This window comes from Amia ocellicauda, chromosome 7, assembly GCF_036373705.1.
Source record: "Amia ocellicauda isolate fAmiCal2 chromosome 7, fAmiCal2.hap1, whole genome shotgun sequence".
Taxonomy (NCBI): Eukaryota; Metazoa; Chordata; class Actinopteri; order Amiiformes; family Amiidae; genus Amia; species Amia ocellicauda.
The window spans coordinates 46,447,466-46,457,704 of record NC_089856.1 but is presented as its reverse complement, the minus strand read 5'-3'; the positions used below and the strand labels follow the sequence as shown (position 1 = coordinate 46,457,704).

Below are 10,239 nucleotides of genomic sequence, written 5' to 3'. Positions count from 1 at the left end.
GTGATCCCTACATTGCAAACTACCCTCTAGCTGACATATGTATTTATGAACTTATGGTGTCATGAAAAGTAACACAACAGAATGCTTTATGAAATAGTTTTTATTTACAGGACAGGCAGGGGACAGACAATCCGGCTGTTCGAAGGGGCGGAGTCGAGTATCAGGTGATAAGGCAGGGCTAGATTGTCCATTGACCAAGCAGGCAGAGTCAGGCTTGCTATTGGCTGAGCTCGATCAGCCCATGTTGATGTTTGGGGTTCATACCAGCAGGAGGGAGGGGCGGAATCGGGAAGATGTAGACTGACGGAGACCTGGGCCTGTGGCGGTGGCGTGGAGGGGGGGCGGGGTGCTTTTGATTGGGTGCAGGGATGGAAATGGGGCATAATTTCTCAGCCCTGCTTTCCCCTGGGTCCCCTATGTTTACGCCGACAGGAACCCAGTAGTGTCTCCAGAGCCATCTTGACAAAGGCCTGGAAGTTATTGCTTCTCTCCCTTCGGCTGTCCTGCGATGGGAAAAACATATAGACAGATACCTTAACTGGAAAAACAGTGCTCAGACACCAGTTTGCACTTAATAAACAGGCAGCAGACTACAATATCTGTCTGGCTGCTCCAACCCTCTCTTACGTTTGGAGTTTTGCTCAGTCCTGATTGACAATATATCTCATTGTATATCAAGTATTTCTCATTGGTTTGTACAGTATATATACACAGTATACACTTTACTTAAATACTATTGCTTTCTAAGATTTGCCCACACTTTGTCCTGGAGATCCCCAATCCTGCAGATTTTATGGGCAACCTCACATTTCCATTGAGTAAAGACCTAGACAACACATTAGTTTGGAAGTAAAGCAATTGGTCTCAACAAATAAATCTGACCTCAGCTAGAATAAAAAAAACAGAGACCCTATGAGCCTTTGCAATTGCTTACCTTAATTTAAGGCAAGGGTCTCCAACCCAAGATGAAGGGGCTTCTGGTTTTATGCTGATCATGCTCTCTCTTGCATACTAGAAGCACTTATTGGTTTGATTTGTCCAGATTAAGATTAACATTTTGCCTCCAGTTCAAAGTGATTGTAAAACCTGACAGAACTGGGGCTCTGTGAGAACCAAGGCTGAACGATCAGTCGTAGGGAATTACTGACACACTGGGGTCTTGCAATCAGTTGAAGTTGGACTGTTTTGATTACTAAAATGTATGGTCACATGCTGGGCTGGTGGAATTCTTAAACATGGTTGATAAGAGACTGAGTCAGTTGCTGACTCTTAAAGATGATGTGTGATTTTTCTGTTTCTTAATTTGATCTGCAGGAATCTGGCCTCACTGCTCCCTACTTTGTTTCAATGCTTGATCAATGCTTACCTCCTTGCTTTTTGTTATCATCTCCTTTCTGATCACCTTTCTTCGGTTGATCCTTGGGGCTCTGTGGTTGCTGTAGTTGGACAGAGGGAGGGAAGGGGGGAGAATGAGAGGGAGAGAAAAGGGATTGGGGGGAGAATGCAGTGTTCCTGCATACGTTTTTGTACCACAGGCCTTTTGACACAGTGCAGAGCTAATGAAGACCAAATGCAGTCCTCTGGTGACAAAAATCGAGCACATTTCAGCCATGGACTCTGAATTTCTAAATGTTACCCTAAAATTGTGCAAGACCATGATGGCGCATAAGAAAAATATGAAGGTAGTGTATTGTGAACACTAATCGTGGTATTTACAATGGAAACTGTCTTGTACGGAGTTGCGTACAATTACACTACTGATGAATGTCAACTGTATGTAAACTCCAACTAAGTCACTGGGACCATTTCAGTGAAAACCTGTAGACTAATTGTGACTTCTAGATTTTCTGCACATAGAACATTTTACAAAGACTTTCAGAAAAGGGGCAGTTTGTCATGTAGGAAAAATATGGAAAATCACCAAGCGCAGCTTTTTGCGGAGAGTTGTATTGATCAATTTATTAGGGCCATGGCCAAAGACCCAGTTTCATTACACCATAAACACTAATGACTGCCTACCTTGGGGGTGAATTTCTTGTCCGATTTGTTACCTAAAAGACAACAATGGAGGGATAAGGTATCTGGGTGAATAGGTCAATGTCAACCAAATAATGTTTGCAAGGTTTTTATTATTTTGTTTTAATGGCCAGCCTTCAGTGTCTAGAAAATCAAAACCTGTTCTGCACATTGTGATTTACTGGTGTTTTGAGATCAATATGCATGTGGACATCATACTGTCCCAAATAACAATGATCCAGTAGAAGAAAATAGATACAGGGGTTGCAGCTTTGACCTGGTTTCTCATTAAAGATAGTCAAATTATACTGATCCAACATGTTTAGAAACAGTATGTTCAGCATCCAAAATATAATGCCTACCAACAATGTTCAAATTAAAAATTGATGGACAAAGAAGCACCTGGTATTAAAATCTTAGGCAAAGCTCCTGCTTTGGTAACTGGAGCCCAGTGTCATGTCATAAACTATCAGTCTTATGGCACAGCAGACAAATTCGTCCTGAATCAATACCAAACACTAGGGCAATATCCAGTAGTTATCTGTACCTATATTTTTGTTCAACATCTTTGATCATCTGATAATTCCAAATAAAACAATGATTTAAACTCCCGCACTCTCGATTGATTTAAACGAGCCATACTGTACCTTTTGCTCCTGGCATTTTGGCTGCTCTCCTAAGTCCTTTATTTAGAAAATGAAGTGCCACAAGCCCTGCCGCGTCCCGCATTTATGGACCGCTTCACTCAATGCCGGCGTCACCAGGGCCCCTTCGGGAAAGAACGGCTGGAACAAGCAAACAGCCCTGTCAGCGGAGCCCATGGCGGCCCCCACCGGCCTGCCTTTGCTGAGCTCAGGCGAAACGGACAGGAGCTCACTCAACACCCACTAATCCTCCCATTGTCAGCCGGCACTGAAGCAATGCTGGCATATTGTCCTTGAAAATAACAACAGAAAAACACAGCGAGTAGAATATCTCAACCAGCCCGTTAACTCTTTCACCTGTAATTTAGTGATATATGAGTAGGATTAATGAATGGAGCTTGTACTTGCTCTTATTTGAAACTTATGTCACCTACAAGAACATACAAGTTATTTACATCTACATGTACATCTATAGGTGTATCTATATCTAGTATCTGTTGTATCCTTTATACTACAATGCTATAGCCTATAGAATTGTAGCGACAAATACAGACGTGGCCAAAAGTATTGGTACCCTAACATTTTATTCAAATAATGCACCATTTGCCCTGAAAAGTGTTGAAATTAAAAGATCTTTTGTCATCCACACATGTATGTCTTTGGTTTTCAGTGTAACATAGCAAAAAAAACTGTGAGAAGAACTGAATTCTTGCTTATTCTATAAAGACGTTCTAAAATGGCCTGGACAATATTATTGCTACCCTTTAGAAGTTATATGAAATAATTGTATTGTAGTAATACCTCAAGCAGACCATTCTCTTTTAGTTAGTATCACAGGTGTCTTCAATCGCATTATCAATCATTCAGCCAGTTTAAATGGAGAAAAGTACTCACTCTGCTGTTTTGTGTCACTGTGTATCACACAGGACATGGAAAAGATAAGGATAACCAGAGAGTTGTCTGAGGAGGTTAGAAATACTGTTTTATTAGGATAAGTATTTTACATTTCAATAAATAAAAACATTCAAAATGTAAATACTTATGATTAAAAAAAAAAAAAAATCTTAAAATCTTACAGTGATTAACTTAAACAAAGTACATGAACTCAAATAAACATGTGCAATAAATCAAATAAACTTGTGATTAGGGCAATACTGCCAAATACATCCATTAAACAAATAAACAATATGGTCAAATACATTGAAATTAACTGAAAATGCATCAGATAAATCATAAAACAAATAAAACCATAAAATAAAAAACAAAAACAAAACAATCTGATGCATTTAAAATTATAATCAAACGGCCAATGTATTTGACAAAAGAAAAAAACAGAACCGCCCCCCCTCCCCCCGCTCTCACGGGACAAAATACCAACACCATCAGGAATTATTTTGCCTGGGGCCCCCACATACTCTAGAATTGCCACTGACCATCTCTATAGAGCTTGATGTTCCTATGAGCACTAAAAGAAGTTTAAGGCCCATGGGACTGTAGCCAACATCCGTGGACGTGCCGCAAGAGGAAAATTGACCCAAGAATTAAGAGAAGGATTGTTTGAATGGTGGAGAAGGAACCAAGGAAAACCTCAAAACAGATCCAAGCCGACGTTCAAGATCAAGGTGCAACAGTTTCAAGTTGCACCATCCGTCACTGTCTGAATGAAAATGGGCTCCATGGTAGAAGACCTCTCTCTAAGAGAGAAACACAAAAAATCCCGACTGGAGTTTGTCAAAATGCATGTGGACAAGCCACAGTCCTTCTGGGAGAATGTCATTTGGACAGACAAAACAAAGTAGAGCTTTTTGGTTAATCACAAAAAACTCCATGTTTACAGGAAAAAACATGAAGCTTTCAAAGAACAATTTCCCTACATGAAACACGGAGGAGGCTCAGTGATGTTTTGGGGTTGCTTTGCTGCCTCTGGCACTGGGTGCCTTGAATCTGTGCAGGGCACGATGAAATCAAAATACTATCACTAGCATTTTGGAGAGAAACCTACAGCGCGGTGTCAGAAAGCTGTGTCTCATACCTCAAAAATCACCCAAGAATTGATCAGAAGAAAACACTGGACCATTCTGAAGTGGTCTTCTAAATCCCATTGAACATCTGTGGAAAGAGCTGTAACTCACAGTTGTGAAAAGGCACCCATCAAACCTGAGAGTTATTGCCTCTAAAGGCTGTGCAACAAAATATTAGGTTAAGTGTACCAATATTTTTGTCCATGTCATTTTAATTTGTTTTACTATTTTAAGTTACAGCATAAATCAAATATGAAGTCAATATGCTTACATCTTATTTTCATTCTTCCTTAAGTAACCAACCTTAAATCTATGCAACCCCGAACAGACACCCTCCCAAGTCCATTGCAAATCTGATCCATCTAAAATCTGACATGATTCCCAAACCCAAGCACAAACTGTGAAGAACATGGAGACCGATGCCCACAACTGATTGTATCTTTCAAGTTCCCCTTTAAGGCAAGGTGTGGGACAATGGACTTAGCTCACTCCCCCTCTGCTTACCTGGAGATCCGGTGAATCATTAATCTCACTACCGAATGAGGAGTCGTTCAGACAAGCAAAGAAGGAACTGATCGAACATCGCACGGCCCCAGATCACTTACGGACAGATCTGTCTCCAAGGTTGTCTTACAACCCTAACATCCAGGAAAAACGTCTCAATCCAGTTCAACAGAGGGACAGGTAAGGAAGTCACCAAAGGACTGAAATGGCATCCATTGCTGCTGTTTAACAAATTATCAGAACGGGGCAGAGCTTTTATTGACCACACTGATACGACAGCTGATTTATTACCTGCAATGGCCTTGAGAAACCAGAGCAAGGCTGGGAGGGGCAGATGTGTAGGAAGGGAGAATGGTGGTGGTATTATTATCGTTTTGGTCTACTATTAATTTGTTCTCCTCAGTTTGTGATAGGAAGAAAGATTTGTTGTTAAGATCATCCGGCAGCATAAGTGACTTCCAGTTTCCAAGCAGTGTGTCTGTTATCAACGGGACTCGACCTGCTTTTCGATCCTCTGCTTTTGTTTCAACACAGCGTGCCCTCTCTCTGGAGTTTCCCTGGCATCGATCTAGTCCTGTGGCAGACCTACAAGAGAGCCGGGGAGATGACGCGGAATGACAACTGCAACATGACGGGAGCAGAGATCCTCTTGTCTGCCGAGTTCTTCAAAGGTCAGGGTCAGGGCTCTCAAAAAGACAGTAAAGAACAGGTTTGCAAGTAAATCATTGCCGCAGAAAACCACAAACAATGGCAGCCCCTGATGAATGGGAGAGAAATATGTAAACCAAGCTGCTAAATCAAATCAACCTATCAATTGACATGTTTAATTATTGTATGTTTTCATGTAGACTTACCTTTTGTTATTATGTTTTTGATGTACACACTCATCAGAGTACCTTCACCACAGCAGACATAGAAAGTGGGACCCTACAAGACCAGAACTCTGTGTAGGAGAAACTCACCACAGTCATAACAAAACAATAAAATAACCACTTACAAAACTAGCCCATTCTTCGGCTAAGAGCAAATCAAAACTTGGCTTGTTTATTGCAAATTTGTGAAGGTCAGTGGTTAGAATGAATCAGCCAAGGCCGCAGTTAATCGCTGTTAATGATAAAATGCTGCACCCGTTCCCTTACACTGCGGAGGGAGTAAGTGACTGTTCCCCCCCCCACTACAGTGATTAGGAAGGAGCTGTGGTTGTTCCTGCTGCCCGGTGCAATGGCCCTCATCCTGCTGGCCTTGTTCCTGGAGGAGATGGGCTTCTTCCTGCGAAACGTGGTGTCCTCCAGACGCAGGCACCTCTATCTCTGGATCATGGGCATGTACCCGGTAATGCAGTTACTTCATCTTCTGTTATGTTCTCTGACTTTTACACTTTCTATATTTCTTATTTTTTTACTTTTGTTTTGTGTCTCCCTGTTCATGTTTCTTCTTTTTTCTTTTATTCTCTTTTTTCAGCATTCCTTTTTTTTCTTTCCTTCTTTCTTCCTTCCTTTCTCTCTTTCTTTCTTTTTCATAGATGCATTCTTCTTCTTCCTATGGAAAACAAAGTACAAATACCTATTCTCTTCCCATTTCTCCGTCTCTGCCAGGTGTGGGGGATGATGTCCATCATCGCTCTCTATGTTCCTCGTTCCTCATCGCTTTGCAATTTCTTTGCTTCCCTGTGAGTGAACAGCACATTACCTACATACACCATCTCAATATTAACTGCTTCTGAAAAAGACTCTGCAGACATGGTGCCAGGGGATTTCGGTATTGGAAATTAAGGGGATCTTCTAAGGTCATCAATGAGTCAGCATATGTACTCAATTAACCAGAATAGGGGTTTATTTAATTCAGATTCTCTGTCTCTCTGTAGGTACCACTCCATTACTTTGCTCAAGTTCATGGGTCTCATCACAGACTTCTTTGGGGGCAAGGCTAGGATGCTGGAGGTATTGGATGGACAAAAGGTTTCTCCGGATCCCTTTCCCTGCTGTTGCTGCTGCTGTCTACCTATGATCACCATCAACAGGTAAACTGCCACTCCTTTAGACAGGTCCCTCTATGGCAGTGGTGTCCAGTCCTGGCATTGGAAATTTGCCTGTGTAATGCCCCCTGCCTCCTGCACCCAACCCCACACACCTGTAGACAGTTGTCAGTTGCCACCAGGAAGCGTCTTATTGAGATCATGTAGTGGGACAGCCTGGAGTGGAACCTCCATGTTGCATGCATAGGGCCCATACTGAACTGCTAGAAAAAAGGGGTTTCTGTTGATTTACAACTTTCATCCCCCACCAGGTCGAATTTGGCCTGGATGAGTGCGGCTGTTCTTCAGCTCTCTGTAGTGCGGACCATCCTCTTCTTCATCACACTGGTTCTGTGGTCCGATGAGCAGTATGACTACGGAGATGTGAGTGTAGTACGTTGAGTTGCCGTTCAGTTTTGTGCACAGCTGTTTTTCTCTGGCCTCTTATTGCTTGTCTGTTCCACTTTGAACCAATATAAATCAGATCCCAAGTGGCTTCTCTGTTTCACTAAGGCTTCTCTTGGTCTGAATTTTATTTATTTATTGTACATCTCTTCTTGTTTTGTATTCAGAATGATTTTGCACAGAACATGTTTTATTACCACTACTATCAACACTGTAGGACTATTTATAGTCAAATGTAATAACTTCTCACTAATCATATAACAAATATAAATGTATTAAAGCTGATGGACAGTGACCGCCCTCACATAGGAAATTAAACTGCCTGTCTTTTTTCATACACTCAAGTTCAGAAAATGCCAACTTAGCTGACAAGCATAGGAAAATCAGACTGGCTTCTTCATGTCTTTCTCTTTTACCCCCCAACCCCCACCAGGTCGACTATGTAAATCCCAACTCCTACATCAATGTTATCATCGGAGTGTCTACCTTCCTCTCCTTCTACGGCTACCTTCTATTCTACAAGGCTACCAAGAAAGCATTGCCTGGCTATGGACTACGCGTGAAGTTCATCTGCATCATCGTGGTCCTGTTCCTCTGTGGGCTTCAGAGCAGCATCTTGGAAACCATGGGAGCCCTCAGAATCATACCTTGCACCCCACCCTTTTCTGACCTCATGCGATCCCAATGTAAGGATCACTAAAGCCCCTTTCATACTTAGCAGACCAAGCCACTTTATGGCCCACTTTTTAGCAGCCTGATTGATTTGTTTGTTTGATTGGTGTTAGTGTGAAAGCACCTACACAGGTATAAGGTGGATCAAACCTGGTCAAGAGCATCTCACCTCAAAAGCGAGACGCACTGTATACTTCCTTCTGTGAGTGTAGGTTTAACACTATTATTGAAATTTTAGTGTGACTGTCCTGCATGACAGTGTGTCCTAACCTGGACACAGTAAAGGATATGAGTGTTAAATGGAACTAGTCAAGTTCATGTGTTTGTTATTTTCTCCTGCTTCAACCCCTCTCCCTCTTCTCCTTCAGTGATCTACCACTACACGGTCATTGTGGAAATGTTCTGCATCGGTGTCTTCGCACGCCACGCATTCCGCAAGGTGGAGCCCTGCCCTGAAGTAAGCGTGTCTTCGGGGGCATCACCAGTGGGGCGGCAGAAGGAGAAGGCGGTGCAGACAGAGGATGTGTGGCCTCTGGGGGGCCGGTTCTCTGTGACGAAAGAAGATGCCTGGCCAGGCGGCGGGGGGGCCGGGGGCGCCTGGAACCACGGCTACAACAGCGACAGTGAGGACAGTTTGTGCAGGATTGAGCACGCCCCCTTGGATCGCTTCCCCTTCCCCCTCCACACCCCCGCACGGACCCTACAAGCACCTCCAGCCCCAGCCAGCCCCACTAACCCAGAGGAAACCAGGAATCCCAAGCATTCAATGGAGAATCACTCAGTGGAGCTAAACACCATGACTGTCATAGCAGAAATCAACTGCAACAGAACCAGCGAGGCTACTGTCGTGTAGTCAGGATCATCCACGTGCTTGCTCTACAGTCACCCTTGAACTCTTTCACACAGAATGGTTTCTTTAGTACTTTATAGCAGGTGAAATTCATTGCTGTTTAATTTTCCACCCTTCTTGTTCTGATTTAAGTTATATCCACTGAGGTTATTGTAGAGGAATAGACTATGTATACTAATTATATCTATCTGTCTATCTATCACTCTCTCTCTCTTTATATAAATATAAGTAAGTGATTGAGTATATATCTATAGATACTATAGATATAAACTATATAGTATCTATCCATTTGCCATAATTCCAGCCTGGAGGTCTCAGTATAAGCCACCACTGCAGAAATATGTTGGACATTTACAATACATAGTTTTGTGCTAGCCTAGATTGCAGTTTTTATTTGGGGTGTTAAAATAAATGTTCATGGGGTTGAAGGTAACCTTTTCTTCGACTGTATTTATACTTGGAGTAAAGTACTAGTAAGAGCAAGTATCGAGCACAGCTGGCTAATTTCCTCCTGGGTCAGGCCAAGCAAGCAAATCAGACTGGCATTTACTATAAATGAGTGCATCAGATGGATATGTTTGAGGGGGTTTGGGGAATACAGGAGGTGTTCTGCTCAGTAAAGCAGGGGCAGTTGTATTTGCAACTGTGAGAATATTTTGGGGTGGAGTTTTTTGTGTTTTGTTCTGTTTTGATTGTTTTTAGCAGCTATGCACTAATCTGATACATTCCATCGAATGTGGTTTTAACAGTGCTTGGTGTTTGTATTGACATTTATTCATATAAAGGTGTGATATGCATGTAATGTGAATTTAAATTTGGGTTGTGTTGTTAAATTATTGACATAAAGGTGATTTTATGATCTAAAACTATCTATCTATGTTTACTGACTACAGCATATACACTCACCTAAAGGATTATTAGGAACACCATACTAATACTGTGTTTGACCCCCTTTCGCCTTCAGAACTGCCTTAATTCTACGTGGCATTGATTCAACAAGGTGCTGAAAGCATTCTTTAGAAATGTTGGCCCATATTGATAGGATAGCATCTTGCAGTTGATGGAGATTTGTGGGATGCACATCCAGGGCACGAAGCTCCCGTTCCACCACAT

The 10,239-nt window shown here is 42.2% G+C and overlaps 1 protein-coding gene and 1 long non-coding RNA gene across 2 annotated transcripts; one reads left to right on the top strand and one right to left on the bottom strand.

Annotated features, from left to right (window-relative positions):
- Window positions 1–82: 82 nt before the first annotated feature.
- On the bottom strand, window positions 83–2,824 carry LOC136753660 (uncharacterized). Its single transcript, XR_010817448.1, has 4 exons — window positions 2,664–2,824; window positions 2,020–2,051; window positions 1,367–1,436; window positions 83–503 (listed from the first exon to the last, which is right to left on the bottom strand). It is a non-coding gene; the product is annotated as an uncharacterized LOC136753660 (long non-coding RNA).
- A 2,104-nt stretch (window positions 2,825–4,928) lies between these two features.
- LOC136753659 (organic solute transporter subunit alpha) lies at window positions 4,929–9,984 on the top strand. The gene is made up of 8 exons (XM_066709955.1): window positions 4,929–5,365; window positions 5,720–5,856; window positions 6,366–6,517; window positions 6,781–6,854; window positions 7,050–7,205; window positions 7,472–7,583; window positions 8,038–8,290; window positions 8,645–9,984. The coding sequence occupies exons 2-8, from the start codon at window positions 5,790–5,792 to the stop codon at window positions 9,127–9,129; spliced, it is 1,299 nt and encodes a 432-aa protein (XP_066566052.1). The 5' UTR covers window positions 4,929–5,365; window positions 5,720–5,789; the 3' UTR covers window positions 9,130–9,984.
- Window positions 9,985–10,239: the final 255 nt, after the last annotated feature.

Coding starts and splice junctions, on each gene's coding strand:
- LOC136753659 (XM_066709955.1), top strand. CDS start 5,790: ATGACGCGGAATGACAACTGCAACATGACGGGAGCAGAGATCCTCTTG. Junction 6,518..6,780: donor GGATCATGGGCATGTACCCG/GTAATGCAGTTA, acceptor CGTCTCTGCCAG/GTGTGGGGGATGATGTCCAT. Junction 7,206..7,471: donor CCTATGATCACCATCAACAG/GTAAACTGCCAC, acceptor ATCCCCCACCAG/GTCGAATTTGGCCTGGATGA.